The sequence below is a fragment of the Anolis sagrei genome, chromosome 6 (genome assembly GCF_037176765.1).
Source record: "Anolis sagrei isolate rAnoSag1 chromosome 6, rAnoSag1.mat, whole genome shotgun sequence".
Taxonomy (NCBI): domain Eukaryota; kingdom Metazoa; phylum Chordata; class Lepidosauria; order Squamata; family Dactyloidae; genus Anolis; species Anolis sagrei.
The window spans coordinates 59,794,737-59,812,654 of NC_090026.1; the positions used below are offsets into that span (position 1 = coordinate 59,794,737).

The 17,918-nt window shown below is 37.8% G+C and overlaps 1 protein-coding gene across 3 annotated transcripts in view; it reads right to left on the reverse strand.

Moving 5' to 3' along the window:
- PLEKHG4B (pleckstrin homology and RhoGEF domain containing G4B) overlaps positions 1-17,918 on the reverse strand; it is an 82,581-nt gene that overhangs the window by 48,277 nt on the left and 16,386 nt on the right. For 2 of the 3 annotated variants that reach the window (XM_060781467.2, XM_060781466.2), the window contains exons 2-6: positions 15,699-15,896; positions 7,359-8,730; positions 5,507-5,677; positions 3,664-3,787; positions 2,067-2,160 (exon numbers count right to left, since the gene is read on the reverse strand). In XM_060781467.2, coding sequence (XP_060637450.2) covers positions 2,067-2,160; positions 3,664-3,787; positions 5,507-5,677; positions 7,359-8,730; positions 15,699-15,896 — 1,959 coding nt within the window. The remainder of the gene's footprint in view (positions 1-2,066; positions 2,161-3,663; positions 3,788-5,506; positions 5,678-7,358; positions 8,731-15,698; positions 15,897-17,918) is intronic. The other variant, XM_060781468.2, reaches the window with a different exon arrangement.

Genomic DNA, 17,918 nt, shown 5'->3' on the forward strand with positions numbered 1-17,918 from the left:
GTGTGCAAACTAGCTCCAGACAATTCTGAGACAGCTAATTCAGCCCTCAGGCCAGAAAAGCTTTTCTCACTCTCCATTATAAAACACGTTCAGTCCCATCCACCCATCACCTAAAATTGTTGGAAGTTTTCAGAAAGACAAAATGTCTTCCTTTGTACCTATTAAAATTATAAGCCTTTTAAAATTTAAATGATTTCAAAGTGAACTTTCCTTGAAGGAGGAGGTGATAATTATTCTAAAGGCATCACACTTCTGTTGAATTATTGACTTTGGAAGCAAATCCATAAAAAGTTGTTGAAGGAAATTGTTATTGTTTTTCTTGATGGGGCAAGCTTTAATCCAGAGTGATTAAAGGCAAAATACCTTCAAAGTGGGGTTAATGTAGGAAAAATGCCAAATGCTTCCAAAGAAGGGTATTATGATAAGTAATAGCTTTATCCAATTCTTCATTTCCGACTGCTTTCAGCTGAAGCCAAAACCTTGTTGCAGCACTATGCCAACATAAACTTTGTTGCATCCCTAGTGCCCCTCAACTTGCGCAGACTTGTTTTGCAACAGGGAACAGCTACCACATTGCAGCAAGCAGCAAATAATAAAACTAGTTGAATTAAACTGATATGAATTCAACAACAATTCCATTCCTCATCAATGAAATCATTTGCTAACTATTATAGTAGGCTCTCAGTAAACCAGAACTTAGAACTCTCAATTAACCAGCACTACCTCGCTACCTCTGGGGATGCTTGCCATAGATGCAGGTGAAACGACAGGAGAGAATGCCTCTAGAACATGGCCATATAGCCCGAAAAAAACCTACAGCAACCCAGTGATTCCGGCCATGAAAGCCTTTGACAATACATTAACCAGCTAAACTTGAGAAAAATAATACTTTGTATAAATACAAAGCTGTTTTTATAATTCAGTAAAACTGTGTAACATTAAGTTAAGTTTGTCTTAATTTGCTTTTAATTACTATATTTTAACGTTAATATCAAGCCAATAAAGGATTGATAACCTGTTATAGTATGAGTTATAATATTAGTCGCCTATTTTTAATAGTAACTCTTTTTTCATGTCAGGTGCGACTTGAGAAACTGAAATAGTAACCCTCAAACAACCAGAAACAAATGGGGATTTACTTATGCTCTTCCAATACATATTTCCTAAAAAACTTTTAATTAGTGTGGGATCTCATTACTACATTGCGTAGGTAGCTACAATTGCTGGAAAATGAGCCATGTTCATGGCTTATAAGGCAAACAGAAACACACGAGGCAGCATATTTAACTTCTAACCAGGCATGTAGCCGGGGGGGGGGGGGGGGGGCTTGGAGGGCTTTAAACCCCCCTCCCCCCACGAAATTCTCATGGTGGTCCGCGAGAAGGCCTTATTGGTACATTATTTAAACTGTTATGTTTATTCATATCATGATCTGATCACCATGCTCAATATATGCCATATGCATGGAGGTATTTGGCTAATGATACAAAAGGTTTGCTAGGGTAGACCCTCTTTCACTCAGACTCAGCGCCCCCCCCCCCCCCCCAAATCAAACTCAGCTCTCCCCGAAACAAAATCCTGGCTACGGGCCTGCCTCTAACTGTAAGGGCAACACTAAATGCAGTTAAATAAAATGCACTCATACAATTATTTTGTCAAATGAAATCAGAATTTAGAATTCTTCCTTGGAATGCTTTGAAGCCTAATTTTTTTAAATAAAAACAGTTTCAGATTCATCATTAGACAGAAGCTTCTGAAAATATCCTAACATTAAAGAAATAAATAGGTTCACCATTTCTGAACTTCTGAACACATATCAAGACCTAACTGTTGGAATAATGACCTGTGATACTAAAAACCTTATGGCAATGGCAGCTACCATGCTGACAGCACAACGAATTTGTTCTGGTTTCCAATTGAACTTTAAAGGAGCTACACAATGTGCTGAACTATAACTTCTTGGACACTCTTGTAAAATCTGGGATAAAACCCAGAGCAGTTTGATTACTACCACTGTCATGGAAGCCATTCGAACCACTGTCTTTTTGTAACTATGTTTTACTCACCTGTAATGTTGCTAAAGCTTTGAAAAGGAAGGAGACATTCTGACGCTTGCGAGCATCCACTAAAATAAGTAGCCCCAAAGCATGGACCTCCTTTCTGAAACACAGAGACAGGCACCCTTTAAACCAGGGGTCTTCACACTTTTTAAACAAAGAAACAGGTCACTGGTCCTCAAAATGTTGGAGGGCAGGATTATAATTTGAAAAAAAAAAAGAATAAATTCCTATGCACACTACACATATCTTATTTGTAGTGCAAAAAACACTTTAAAACAATACAATAATTAAAAGGAAGAACAATTTAAATAAATATAAACTTATTCGTATTTCAGTGGGAAGTTTGGGCCTGCTTTTGGCTGATGAGATAGGATTGTTGTTGTTGCTGTGTGCTTACAAGTAATTTCAGACTTAGGTTGACACTGAGCGAGGGCCAGGTAAATGACCTTGGAGGGCCATATCTGGCCCTTGGGCCTTAGTTTGAGGACCCTTACTTTAAACTGGACTGATGAAAATGTGAAATGAAAATGAACCACCTGGCTATAATGAACCCCTAAAGTTCTTACTGATTTTATTTGCTTGTGTTACTTGTATATGTCTGGTTTTATGTAAATGTTTTATCAATTTTAATGTTGATGTATTGCATTTTATATATTATATGGCACCAGTGTGTGTTATTTTGTTAGCCGCTCTGAGTCCCTCTGGGAGATATTGGCAGGGTATAAATAAAGATGATGATGATCTACATCATAATAAAGTACTCACAATGTAGGTTCTTCACTGGCATTAGTATTGTCATGTTACAAGCAGGCATCCAGGAAAATTAAGTTTAAACAGAATAAGGTAGTATGTCCCTGTTAGGCTACCATATTTCACTGCATAATTGTTGCAGAATGTATGCCTTTTTGGAAAAAAAAAAGGGGGGGGGGTAACCATCATGTGAAGCTTTTTTAAAAGACATGTGCCAGTATTACATAAAAATCAGGGAAAATAAAAATAGGGCAGGCAGCCTTTGAGTGACTACTGCAGTCACTCAACTTCGGCAGCTTATTTAATTATTTATACCCAATTTTTTCTCCCCATTTTTTCTCTTCACACGGAGACTCAAGGCTGCTTTTCTTGCCTCTACATGGAAAAATGCTCCCATTCATGTCACCTCTTCCAAAAGTAATGGAGTTCTGTCTTCTGCTACATCTTGTCATGGTTAGATCATACGTAAACAGTAATCTTTAATGGCTATGCTCATGGTTTAAGCTCAAAGTTACTCTACATTTTAAGAGTATTTTGTCTATATTTTTATATTTAAAGCATTTTAAATGTATGGTTTATTGGAAAACAACTTCAACAAGAACATTCTGAGGAATTTCTATGAGATTTTAGTGTCAAAGAAAATGACTATTATCCACATGTTTCTTTTTTTTTTGCTGAAAATTCAGTCTGTTGAATAAATATGTAAGGTATTACCAATGTTCCACATAAAAATAACCCACTAAGGAGACTACACTCTTACACTGCACACCACAAGGTTGGGCCCCTCATGATAATGGATTTCACCTCTAAAGAACTAGTTATACTAAAAACAGGAAGAGATTCTTCTTCTTACCTAGGAATACTGTAGAGATACACTAGAAGTTGTGTGAGCTCATTGACTCTGGAATTCTCATGTAACCAGACATCACTTTTCAGGGAGATTTGCACTACTGCTCTTCCACCACGATCCCTGTTTCCTAATCAGAAATAATGGGTGAAATAATAACATCAAACACCTCTGTCACCTCAGAATTTGTCTACTTGGTGGCCATAATAAGAATGACAACTTTCTCCTCCAAACCAAAAACCTTTACTACCACATGGGTTGTGCAGGGAACTCTGAAAGTCAAGAGTCTTTTGAGATACATACAGTCTTTTGAGATGGCAAAATGGTCCATCCCTCAAACACCTTTGCTCTGGAAATAATACCTGTTCTCCTGTACTTAATAGTGATATTATTACTGCCTTTGTGACATAAGCTTCCATTAAATTCTCAAACCACAACAAATGATAAAAGCAAAAGATGTATTGATATGTAGAGGCGCTCTGATGTGATGGCTGATCATGTCAAAAGTGCATTTCCCTGGGCTATTTGTTTCCCTATTGACTGGACTGACCTTGAAGGAGCTGGGGGTGGTGATGGCCGACAGGGAGCTCTGGCGTGGGCTGGTCCATGAGGTCACAAAGAGTCGGAGATGACTGAACGAATGAACAACAAATTACCCACAATGGACATCAGTTGCCTACTGATCTGACTTGACCACAGTGGTCCACGCCTTAGTTACCTCTATACTGGATTACTGCAATGCACTCTATGTGGGGCTACCCTTGAAGACGGCCCGGAAACTACAACTTGTCCAATGCTTGGCAGCCAGATTAATAACTGGGGTGACTTACAGGGAGCGGTCAACCACCCTGTTTACGGAGTTCCATTGGCTGCCATTTATTTTCAGGGCTCAATTCAAGGTGCTGGTTATCACCTACAAAGTCCCTAACACTTTGGGACGGGTCTACCTTCGTGACTGTATCTCTCTTCATGAACCAACCCGGGCCCTTCAATCTTCGGGGGAGGCCCTCCTTTCATCCCTGCCAATCTCACAGGCTCAACTTGTGGGCACAAGGGAGAGATCCTTCTCCTCTGTGGCTCCCCAACTCTGGAACTCATTACCTGGAGAGATCAGGAAAGCCCCTACACTAGAAATGTTTAAAAAGAACCTTAAAACCTGGCTCTTCCGCTGCGCCTTTGGCGAGTAGGTACACAACATGACACTATTGCTTCCCTCAATGCTTCTGTCACTGGAGTACATGCCCCCCCCCCATGGGAAATTTAGTTTCACAACCCAATGTGTCTTTATGAGCTCCCTGCAAATAACTTGTTCCTATTTTCATCTCATTAGTGTTTTTAACTTTTTATCCTGTACATGTAGCCCGCCCACTGTTACTGCAACTGTGTTTTTTGTTTATTGTAATGTTATTTTGTTATTGTATTCATATTTTTTTCCTTTTGATGATGTTGCTTGTTGTTCATGGTTTGGTTTTATTTTGATGTAATATGTTGTTTGGGCTTGGCCCCATGTAAGCTGCTCCGAGTCCCCATCGGGGAGATGGTGGCAGAGTATAAATAAAGTTTATTATAATTTTTATTATTTGTAATTACCTGGCACAAATTTCATCTTCAGCCCATATTTTTCACCTATTTGTTTTCTTTCATCTAAATGTTGAGCTACAAATTCTACAACGCTTGGCACAAGTTTCTCAGTTAACTATACACTGGTTACTGTGCACTGAGAAAGGCTGGATGTAAATCCAAATAAATAAATAAATAAATAAATAAATAAATAAACATGCAGCAATAAGATTTATATTTAACATATAGTTTTAAAATTCCTTTGAATACAGCATTAGGTACTGCATACCACATAGCGAAATTACTCCAGACTGCAATAATTCTTGATTAACTTCCAACAACTGGCTCGGCAACAAAATGTCAGGATCTTCAAGCTCTGAAGGCAGCAATTCGTTCTTGTGGTAGGCACCATTTACATTAGATTTAGAATCCGAAAAATCAATTTTGAAGTCTACTGAATCTGGAAAAAAAGTTAATCAAGTGAAAGAGAACAGGTTAACCATCCATGGCAATCCTTCTGTTTAATATATTTATTTTGTAGTGCTTTGCTTTGGAGCAGGCCTGCACAACATAGAGCCCTTGGGCCAGATACAGCCTGCAAAAGAACTTCCTGGCAGCCCACAGGCAGGGATGGACTTCCCTTTCATCAGTCAGGTACTTTGCTGCCTGCCTTCCTGGCTCTTTACAAGGTCCAAGTTGTGCAGGCCTGCATTAGAAAATGTATAAAATAGAAAAATAATATTAATATTATTTAAAGTTCATGGGAAATCCTCCAAAATAAAGAAGCCGAAGTAAAAATAAGAACAATTTGACATTTGCTATGCTTTCTGCTAACTGGGATTCTGTGTGAATGGGAGTTCTAATTAAACTAAATTACTGTGGAGCTATAGTCTGTAAAATATCCAAAGATCTGCTAAACTTGCATTTTTGCAGTTAAACCCATTTAGACTGAGAGCCAATACTATGGTTTGAAATATTATTTTCCAGGCATCAGATTCAACTGAAACGATTGTATGTAGTCGTGTATAAATTGTACTCATGTATAAGTAGAGTGTAATTTAAGAATAGCCAAGGCTCTTTAAGAATAGCCATGTGGGCAAATCCTGGGCAGAAAACAAACAAATCTTAATCCAACAAATATTCTTCATCCATAACTAGTTCTGCGTATTATATTTCGAAGAATATTGCCACTAATTTCAAGCTTATTTGTCCCAGAAGGGACAAAAAGGCTCATGCTGTGCAAATATTTCAAAGCAAATATACTTAAAACTATCACCTCTGTCAACAGGATTTTCCAGTGTAAACTTTCACCAGTAAATCATAATGTATCACTTAATAATGAGTAGTGTTATATGCTTAAATTAAATCATCATGCTACTGAGTTAAAACAGTTAGAATATAATGCTAGAAAATGCAGATTTTTAAAAGGAGGAAAAAAATACCACAGAGAACATAAATGTCAAAGATTAACTGGGATGCAAAGGAAACCTTATGTTTCTAGAGTTGTTCCAGAAAAAAGTCATATTGTACGTTATAAATACAAATATACCAAGAAAAATGGAAAAATACAATCTACGATTTATCATCAATTTACGGAGCATAATTTTTTAAATCAAAGATATAATTTGTAATTACAAAGATTGTAATTAAACAGAAAACCTATGGCAAAGCAAAGTTTCATACTCTTTGTATATATGATTAAAGTTATGTCCACTCTGAGTCCCTTTGGGGAGATAGAGCGAAATATAAATAATTTTATTATTATTAATAATATTATTATTATTATTATTTATGTGCAACATTTTTATCCATCACTGTGTATACCTTTTGCTTGTGAGTCAAGTGGCTCTAAGTGTCAAACACAGCTCAGTGCAGTTTTTGATTTTCTGACATATTGGACTGTGTCCACAGTGACTTGTTAATCTCCCATTATAACAAGCAAATTGTTGGTAGACAATGGGTTGCTAAGTACATCTTCCCCTGCTCTTTAATTCCTTTTTATGTTGCTGCTGTTAAAGGGAAATACATCTCTTTACTTCATTCAAACACAAAGAAGCAAAATATTAAGAACAAAAGGCATACATCTTAAAACTGGATAAGACATCTTATTAAGCAACATGCAGTGGAGTATTTTTTTTTACCTTTATCCTTTTTGCTTCTTGTAGAGATGATATTATGAATATTGGAATCTAAGCTCTCCAGTCTTACAGAATGCCCATTTATTATTTTGGGCGAATTTGCACTGAATTCTCCACATGGGAACTCACCAAGTTTATAATCCTTATTTTGTGAATTCTTGTATGTTCTATCCAAAGACTGTGATCTTCTTGAACCTGGTCGAAAACCTTCATTTGGAGGATTTTTATGGCATACAGAGAGTGGTCCAGAATCCTGTGAGTGCTCACAAAATCCAATTGCTTCTCTTGCCTCCATACATTTTGATAATTTTGTAGAGCAAGAGCTTTCATGCTGAACATTGTCCTCACACATTTTTCCAGCCATCCTGGATGGCGGGATCCTGGAATCATCACCCATCTGTTTTATGTCCCTTACATGTTTAGAAGGTTCTTCCTCTGCAATAGATTCCTCAGAGCTGGAACCTAGGTTCATTGGATTTTGCAAAGCTTCTATATATGATTTCCTAAACAAGCGCTTTGTCTCAAAATACAAAGAATCTTGCCCTCTTTGATGTGAGTTGCTCAAATCTGAACCAAAAGCTATGCTTTTTGTGACGCTCCTTGCTAGTGGAGGGCTTGATGCATTTTCTTTTAAAAAATCTGATGTCAAGTCAAATCCTTTCCTTGGTTGCTCAGTCACATGCTCTGCCACTGAATCAAAATGCTCGCATTCTTCAGGATGTGCTATTGAATTAATATCATCTTCTCTTCGATTTTCAGTTGGGAGTTCTAAACTTTGTTTTTCAGTCTGGTTTCCAGGTCCACAGCAAAGGCCAGAATCATCATTGCCTTGAGTTCCATGGCAGTCTGCAAAAGATACCTCTATTGCAGTAGAACAGGCATTGCTAGAAGAATAAATCTCATGTGAGTTGTTGTTTTCCATGGTCTGTGTCATTACTTGAGCTTCAAGGTTGCTGCTTAACATCCCAAGCTGAGAATTATTTGAACAATTTTGAATAGCTTTTTCAGCAGTAGGAACAAAAGTAGGATTCACAATATTTTTCCAAGGTGTTCTATATACAGCTCGGCCTGTTGTTAGCAAGCAGCTTTCCAAAGGATTTCCATTCCATTGACAATTTAAATTTTCCAAAAATTCTGTTGTGAAAATACAGCCATACATGGTTTCAGGTACACAAAGTTCTTCTATTCCTTCTCCATGTCTCGACAGACATTTTAATACCAAGTTGGCAGATTGCTTTCCCACTGGCACAATTTGGAAGTAAAAGTCTCCTGGTTTTAAACAAACTTTACGAAGAGATGCCAACTGCACTATGATTTTCTTATGGATACACAATGGCCATCCTTCATGGCAGAAAATAAGGCCAGCATAACCACCCTATAAGTAAGAGACAAAGTAAAATATCTCAGCAAAGGTATTTCAATAAATTTTATTATATTTTCACAACATACTAAAACTAAAAACAAACAATAATGGACACTAAAATAAGAACCAAATAAAAAAATCGATACAAACATAACCCCATAATATTCCAGCCCCTCATCTCTACCATCTTGAATCTTGACCTGAATTCCTATATTACTATATATATTTTCAAGTTAAGCTAAATCGATCCTGTTAAATTGCTCTGTTTCCATGCTATTTCCTATGCTATTATACGTTTCTATCCTCCCTTGAACCACCCTATCCTTTAACCAGTTCACATAGTTCCCTCTTCCCCCTCCTCCAAAAATTAGTCTGCTGTTGCCTTGATGTTTATTATTGTTAATGCTGTTTTATGCTATTTTAACTGGTTATTGTTCTATTTTTAATTGTATTTTGCCCCCATGTAAGCCGCCCCAAGTCCCTTCGCGGAGATGGAGGCGGGGTAGAAAAATTAAATTATTCTTTTTCATTTAAAACTAACAACCAAACTCCACCCTACCTTTTAAAAAATACAAAATGAAATTATATTATAAAAATTTTAAAAAACCATCAAAAATCACAATAGACTAATTGTAAAAAATTATAGGTTGCTTAACTGTAACCGTTGTTCCCTGTTTACTATTTTCTATGGACTACTAAGAAAGTAGTAATACAGGCAGTTCCCAAGTTATAAACAAGATAGGATCTGTAGATTTGTTCTTAAGTAGATTTTGTAAGTCAGACAGATACATTTTTAAGTGTAACTCCAGCCATATATATGTATGTGTGTGTGTCTAAATAGCATAGGGAACACTTAACACCCCTGTGGCCTTTCTTTTGCTGTCTGTGCCCCTTTTCAGAAGATTTCATCTCACTTTCTATCCATGTGGTTAGAAAGTGAGAAAATGTGGTTTGTTGTGGAAACAAGAATTAATGAAAAAGCTTCAGTGAAGACACATTTTCCCATGTTAACTCTTTCAGGAGTGAATTTCTCTTCCAAGGAATAGATTTCAATTAACGACGAGTGCCATATTTTATTGATTCTATTGCTCTTGTTAATTTTATATGTCTGGTATAAATAAAAGATTATTATTATTATTATTATTATTATTATTATTTCTCTTACTTCCTGTTGTGTCACCCCAGTTCTTAACTATGAGTAATTTGTAAATCTGATGTTTGTAACTTGGATACTGCCTACATTACCAGAAAATCTTTATTTAGGCCATATACAGAAAAAGCAATAACTGTGTAACTCCCACATCCAGTGAATAGTATTTGAAATACAGTGGCCCCTCTAAATCTAGATCTGCGATTTACTATTTTATGCTTTATAAGTATTAGGATAGTTTCAAAAATATATCAAAATATGTCACGGGGGAAATCCCATCAAAAAGGAAGGCTACAGAACTATATCAACTTTGAGTTTATGCAAATCTTTGCATTAAAGCTGCATGAGACTTTTTCTCATACTACCTAGACATAATAGGTGAAGTCATGCCAAAATGTGGTCCTTTTGTTGATCACATTAGAAACAGTAAGAAGAACAAACTTGTGATTTCAAAGAGATGTATCTTAGTTACTGAAGTAATAAAGAAACACACCTTGTGACCTTTCTTCCCAAGGGACAGGTAATAAGTTCAGTGTACATAAAGATTTCATTGTTTGTTATTAAATGAACAATATTGAGAGAGTGAAATATGTGAAAAAGAAACATATTGTCTTCTTGCCAGCAGTAGCATATTTTGATCTCAGGTTTCTATTCACAGAGTAGTTATTTCTTTACTCTTGGTGTCGGAAAAGGGATTTTCTTTGACTGGCAAGAGTCACATTTCTGAGCAAAAAAAAAAAAAAATCAGCTCCATTTAAAGTCTTTGTTCATTTAATAATCTTCCATAAGGAAGATCATGCAAGTGGAATAGTAAATCAACTCCAGGTTTTAATCCAGGCTTTGAAGGAGTTGTCTAAGGCACTACTTCTTAACCACCTAGACATTTACACTATTCTGTTAAAAACAATGTGCAGTGTTTACAAAGGAAAATTAGCCTGTTTAGCAAGTCTTGCAAATGCCAATTTATTTTCAGTCAATGCTTTGATTTTTTTTATTTTATATTATATACCTACATGTCCAGAGTCACATAAAAATTATCATGTGGAAAAAGGGAAAAAAAATCTCAGGCAGAAAGAAATGTCAAAGCTCCCTGGGCTGAACTAGATTAGGATTGCATCTAGTCAGTAAGACTCTGGGTTTGGAGCAATGATCCATGAATGAGTTACAAAGAGCTCTACTGTTATAATTATTTGAAAACTCTTAGTCAGTGCAGGGCTAATGGGACAATTTAGCTAGTTATCTTTGGGGAGTTTTCCAATATATTAGTCAATGGTTTTGTTTGAAATGGGAGGACATTATCATTTCCAAGCATTCTTGACCCCACCAGCACCTTTGTATTCTGTAATGTCATAGGCTATGAAATGTCTGGGTAAACAACTAAAGTGCAAGTAGTGAATTCTCATAACAATCACATTCAAAATACACAGATTTGAAACCACTACACAGTTTACTCTGCAGTGGTGATGGTGAAGAATCCTATTTGTTCACTACAGTTGTTCTCTGTACAATGCTGACGAGTGGAGTTTCCTCAAGTAGTAAAAAGCAACTTGTCCTGGAAATGGTAGAAGATCAGACAGATTTGCTTTGCTCAATTTGCATTACATTTTTGCTGACAATGTTCCAGACAGACCTGTCTGAAAGCCAGGTCAGATGTATTTATTCTGACAGAGTTACAGACTGACGCATACAGCATTTCATTAAATGATTATGTTTTCAATAGCTTTCAGACACAGGTGTCTGCTTTCCGCCTACACAACTGTGAAGCCAACAGGAAATTGAAAGTCACCTGGGAAAGTCAAGAGCTTGAACATTGTTTCCATCCTAAATATCTCGGTGTCACCTTAAATCGATCACTAGCATATAGGAAACACTGCTTGAACACCAAACACAAAGTAGCTGCACGCAATGAAATCCTGCACATGGGGTGCAGACCCACAATTAATAAGAACATCAGCCCTAGCCTTGTCTTACTCAACTGTCAAGTATGCCTGCCCTGTTTGGCATAGGTCTGCTTATGCAAAGCAGGTAAACATAGCATTGAATGAAACATGCAGAATAATTACAGGATATCTTAAACCTACACCTGTTGATAAATGAATCTCTTCAGTCCTGCCGGAAAAAGGGTTTAACCCATTGTGCCACCGGGGGCTCCTATGTACCAAGCTCAACTTAGGCCTTTCAAAACAAGACCAAGTAGTAATTACTCTGCATGCAGAAAGATCTCAATTCAATCACCAGCATATTCATTCTTTTTGCATTTAATAAGTATCAAGGCAAGTACCTGGGTGAGTTATCTCCTACTTAAGACCTGAACAACTGCTGCAATACGAGAACAGAAAGACTATCAATCTTATGCTCTGGAGCAGGATGCCCCCTCCTCTCCCCTCCTGTAAAGCTCCCCATCACATCTTGCTGACACAGAGTCAGGAGCGACAGGGGCTCCAGAGAACAGAAGGCCTTATTTCTTTACTTTGGGGGGGGGGGGGGAGAGAGCAGGGATGGGTGGAAGACATGCCACCCATGTCGAGACAACACTGGCATGGGGTGGGGTTGTACGGCCACCACCACCTGCCAATGACGCAGGGTTTTGCTCCCCGTGTGTGGCTGCAAAATTTTCAATGTTGGTTCGTACTGCTTTTGGTGTTGTGTGGAAGTGTCCACAGTCAGTGAGCCCGTTTACTGGTCTGAAAGGCATCATAAACCCTGGTTAAGCAAAAGATGGGAATGAGAGGCCTGCCAGACAAGAGAAGCATAATCAGCCCAATAGCTGCTGCAATACTTTCTTGTCAATCTGAAATGTGGAAACACTTAGCAGAGTCTGAAGTCTTAAATGCTAAGCAAGTACGACCATCTTACACATATTGAAGTGCCATACAAAATTAAGATATTTATGTATTTCACTTAATAAGCGGGTGAAAGCAGTACTGCTTCTCCCAAGAAACTGTGTCTAAAATGGCACCCATACATAATATGAACATAAGCAGAGCTTGCTTTCTGACACTAATAAGAAAAACACATTAAAAGTATTCCTTGTATTCCTGCACAAACATGTCGCTTTTAGTCCAGTTAGTTTCTGAATTACTATGAAACTATTTTTTATTTCGTATCAATAGCATTGCATAAATTAGTATAAAATAGAAGGTGTGCAGGCGGCTAAATAGCTTTTGACCAAAAACGGGCAACAGCAATGGCATTGTCTGTAGCCTCCAACAATTCCTCCTCTGTACATGGGGCAGGGCACAATGGGCAAGCATACAGATGCAGAGTTGTCTGTTCTGCTCCACAGTCACACAAGGTGTGGGATTCTTTTAGGTAGTGCAATTTTGCCAGGTTGTCTTTTGATCTGCCCACTCTGCTTTTGAATCTTTGTACTATTGAGACTGAAAACATCTCTTTTTGTCCCCTTACCTTCCCCTGGAAAAATGATGTCAGTCAGGAAAAGAGGGAAACGCTTTCTCAGATAAAGAAAGAAAAGAATGGCATTTGAGGGCTGAACCCTCCTCATCGAGATAGTGAATAACTGCATACCATATGCAGTGGAAATACAACTGATATTTATGTGGCTACAATTATGCAGTCATCAAACCCCTCACTTTAGGTCTGTTGAAATTCAGTACTTTATACAAACTTTAGGTTATAAATCCTTCTGTCTACGCACTGAGTTGAATGTGGGGGCTATAAATCTTCAGGTGGTTTCCTGAACAGCTTAATTCCTAAGGAATTTGCAATTCACAGCATATATGTAGGCAAATCTATTTCTCATCATCATCATCATCATCATCAATTTCTGGGGAGATGATGTGGGGAGTAATTCTTTCACTTAAAATAACATTTTAATGTAAAAAGTTGCATCTTGGAAAGTGGACAACTTTCTAAAACATGGGTGTGCAGTACCCATCTAATTCATGCTGAGGGTGGCCGTATCTTGCTGTCGTCATCATTATGTCACCAAAATTGTGCTAGTACCATGCCAGAAAATATGGGCCTTTTTTCTTTAAAATTCTGATTACACTACAAGTAAAAAAGGGGGAGGTGTACAAAAGGAGCAATTGGTCATGCATATGAAATTCCTAAAACAATGGTAGTAGATGGAGGTTACTGTGATCTAAGACTGTATGTTATTGTCGATTTTGTGCAGCTTTAAGTACAAGAATGTGTGATCAGGGACAAAAAAAACCTTTACTATGCCTTTTACTATACATAAAGACAATTAATGTAAAAACACATAAAGGAGACCATGTAGAAACAGTGGTTCTCAACACTTCTAATGCTGTGACCCCTAAATAAGTTCCTCATGTTGTGGTGACCCCCAACCATATTTTCGTTGCTACTTCATAATGGTAATTTTGCTACTGTTATGAATTGTAATGTAAATATCTGATATGCAGGATGTAGTTTCATTGTTACAAGTTGAACATAGTTAGAACATAGTGATTAATCACAGAAACAATATGTTTGGGGGAGTATGGACAATGGATGATGGGATTTGCAGTACCTTCAACTGATGCAGCTCTGACTTCCACAGACCACTGAGACCCCCACTAATTACAGACCTGGAACAAACTTGGCACACAGAGCCCCAATTACCAATAGAAAATACTGGAGGGGTTAGGGGGGAATTGTCAGTGATTTATGGGAGGTGTAGTTCACCTATATCTGGAGAGCACTGTAAACACAAACGACTATGGATCTGGACAGAACTTGGCACAAATACTCAATATGCCCAAATCTGAAGACTGGTGGAGAGTTTGGGGAAAATAGACCTTGGCATTTGGGACTTGCTGGGATGTTTAGTTCCCCTTCTTGGAAGAGATATCCCGTGGCCAGAGTATCTAGCTTGGTCTTGTCAATTACTTTCACTGCTTGCTACCTTTTCACCTCAGAATATATATATACCATGAGGAGACAGAACATTAATTCACTCTGAGTTCTGGTTCCACCAACCACAGTCCAAACTGTTACTACCTTTTCACCTCAGAATATATATATACCATGAGGAGACAGAACATTAATTCACTCTGAGTTCTGGTTCCACCAACCACAGTCCAAACTGTTACTACCTTTTCACCTCAGAATATATATATACCATGAGGAGACAGAACATTAATTCACTCTGAGTTCTGGTTCCACCAACCACAGTCCAAACTGTTACTACCTTTTCACCTCAGAATATATATATACCATGAGGAGACAGAACATTAATTCACTCTGAGTTCTGGTTCCACCAACCACAGTCCAAACTGTTACTAAGAATTGCATTTATAGTGATTTACCCATTTATTTCTATAATTCTTTTTCAAAAGAAAACAGTCAAAGTTTGAATGCCAATATTTTATTTAATTACTTATGATTGCTATCTGTTCTGATCCCATAATCTGAAAAAACTACTGAGTTCTAAAAAAGACTACAAATGCTTACAAGCTATCAATAAAGATGGACAAAAAGGCTTTTAACGCCTACTTCATGGTCTAAAGAACACCCAGAATTGTTTTTTCTAAGATCATTTTTCTTGGTCTCTATAATTTCTCTCATTGTTTTAAAGTAAAAAAAAACACATTTCTACAAATGGACTATTATCCATTTACTACAGCAGTTCTGGGTTATGTATGCATGAAGTTCTAGCAAAAGGCAAAGGAAATAGTTCTACAATCACCCCCTTTCTTCCACAGTGCCTTATTGGAATGCATATTTCCCCACAGTTATCTAGAGTTTTATTAGATAGATTTAGAAGGATTATACATTTACACATTAAACAGCATTTTACTCCTTCCCACCACCTCCCACTCACAAATCAGGAATAAAGAAAGCTTTTTTGTCCAAATGTACTTACACATGTTTCTCGTTGGATACACTGTAAGATTCTCTTGGCAGGAACCAGGAAATCGATTAGACATCTGAGACCATCTCCATGATAGAATTTTTCAACAATGCTGAAAAGTTGCCACAAAACAGTAGCAGCTGTGGCCTCAAAAGGTGGATACAGAGAGGATAGTGTATTCTGGATATAGTTATCAAGTGATTCTGAATCCTAAAACAAAAAGATGGAGTGTTATCTTATGAGGGGAAATACCTCAGTAAGGATTAATTAAATACAATCCTTTAACATGGCTTTGAACCATGACATAGAGGCAGATTCTTTAAAAGCGTATCAGTTCTTCAAGTGAAATTATTAATAGTGCTCAATTGCTGTCGCAAGAAGGCAATTCTATTGGCCAGTATCAACTATTGCCAAAGCACAATGTTTAGCTGTCATGCTGTTATGCTATGAAATTGTTGTACTTTTCATTTTGTCAGAATGTATCCCAGGACAGGACTATACAAGGCAAATCAAGCTGATCTGGAAAAGGGAAGAACCCTGGTCCACCAGACAGATCAGTATTGTAAAGTACTAGTACCTACACATAAAAATACAAGTGGAACACATATTTTATGGGGTTAAATCCAATTGCTAGCCCAAACTACAGTCAGCCTCCTACATTTGCGGGTTTGACACCCATACATTCGAATATTTGAGGGCTTCCCAACACCTCTCAAGACTCCCCACACTACCACCCCAAGACCACCATGTGCACATTCACATAACAGTATCGGGCTCCAAAGGCAGGAGCACCAGCAAAACCCACAACTGCTGCCAACAATCTCTGAAGCTGGCTGCTCTGTGGACTCTGGGAAGGATTTGAGTAAGATGATCAGTGAGAAGTCCATGATGGGTGGAGCCTTTCCTTTGCTAACCATCCCTTTTGCTTTGGTCCACAAAGGTCCTACATATTCTCAGTGACTTTTTCTCCACTTGGTCCCACTCCCTGGGGTGATAGGCTGAGAGGCCATTATGGGAGTGCCGGGGGTTGAGCTATTTCCCAGAACTGGTGGCTAGCAGATCAGGAGATGCACGTGACCACTCTTCAAATACCTTAGGAGAGATGATGGAGTCAGAATAGAAAATACTCGATTGGATGGATGTGGTCAGACCTAATATGAGATAGCCTCCTACCTCTGTTATGCTTAATACTACATAATTTATTATAAATATTGAGATGTATTTAAAAATAGGTTATATTCTGAAAACAAAGATCGCTGTTGATTGCTATTTCTTCCTTGAGAAAAGTTTCAGGAAGCCCGGGGATAGACCATGAACTGCTTATATAAAAAATTAGCATAAAGCTAAAAAATACTAAAACAACAATCATGCCAAAATACAACCTGAAGAACATCCTCACAGAATTTCAAGATAATTTGATAAATAGGTTTGCTCTTTTAAGTATAACAGAAATCCCAGCCAGTTTACCAGCTGCTAGGATTTCTGGGAGTTGAAGGCCAAAACATCTGAGGACCCACAGGTTGAGAACCACTGGGCTTGAGGAAATTTGGACTGGAGCCAGGGCCACTGCCATGAAGGAATGCAAAAAGGCACTATCTGTAGCCAAAAAGAAACAGGACCCTCAATACATGAGATGAAGCTCTTCAAGCAAATTAACAAAAGACAAGAAGCAAAAGTAAAATGTTACAGAAATAGAATCAGAATCCCAAATACAACTGTCCAACAATTTGAAAGCAGGGACAAAGAGAACTACTATAACAATCAATTAAGATAAATAGAAGGTGACAACATAAGGTCTATTTGATTTTAACATGTTTCTCCCATCCAGTTCAGGGAGGCTCATCTTATGTTAGAGCAGAAAGGGAATGATTCAGTCATATCTGCACACATAGTCTGTTCATGGGAATCCCCTTCCAGTTCCTTTGCCTTTGTTGTCTTTATTGCCTGTGTTGTCCTTCCTGTTGTACATGTTACTATTATTTTCTTTTCTTCCCTTGGAGCCTAAAATTATTCAGCCATCTGTTGTACTATGTCTTCTCTTGCAGTAATGAAGTAAATGGGGGACATGAGAGAAGCCTCCCTACAGGAAAGCAACACATCCGGGCGTCCCCTGGGCAACGTCTTTGTAGATGGCCGATTCTCTCACAACAGAAACAAACAGAAGGGACTTGCAGCATGCAACCAAACCAACCAATGGACCTTTTCAGGACCAACTACGACCATAATCTCAAT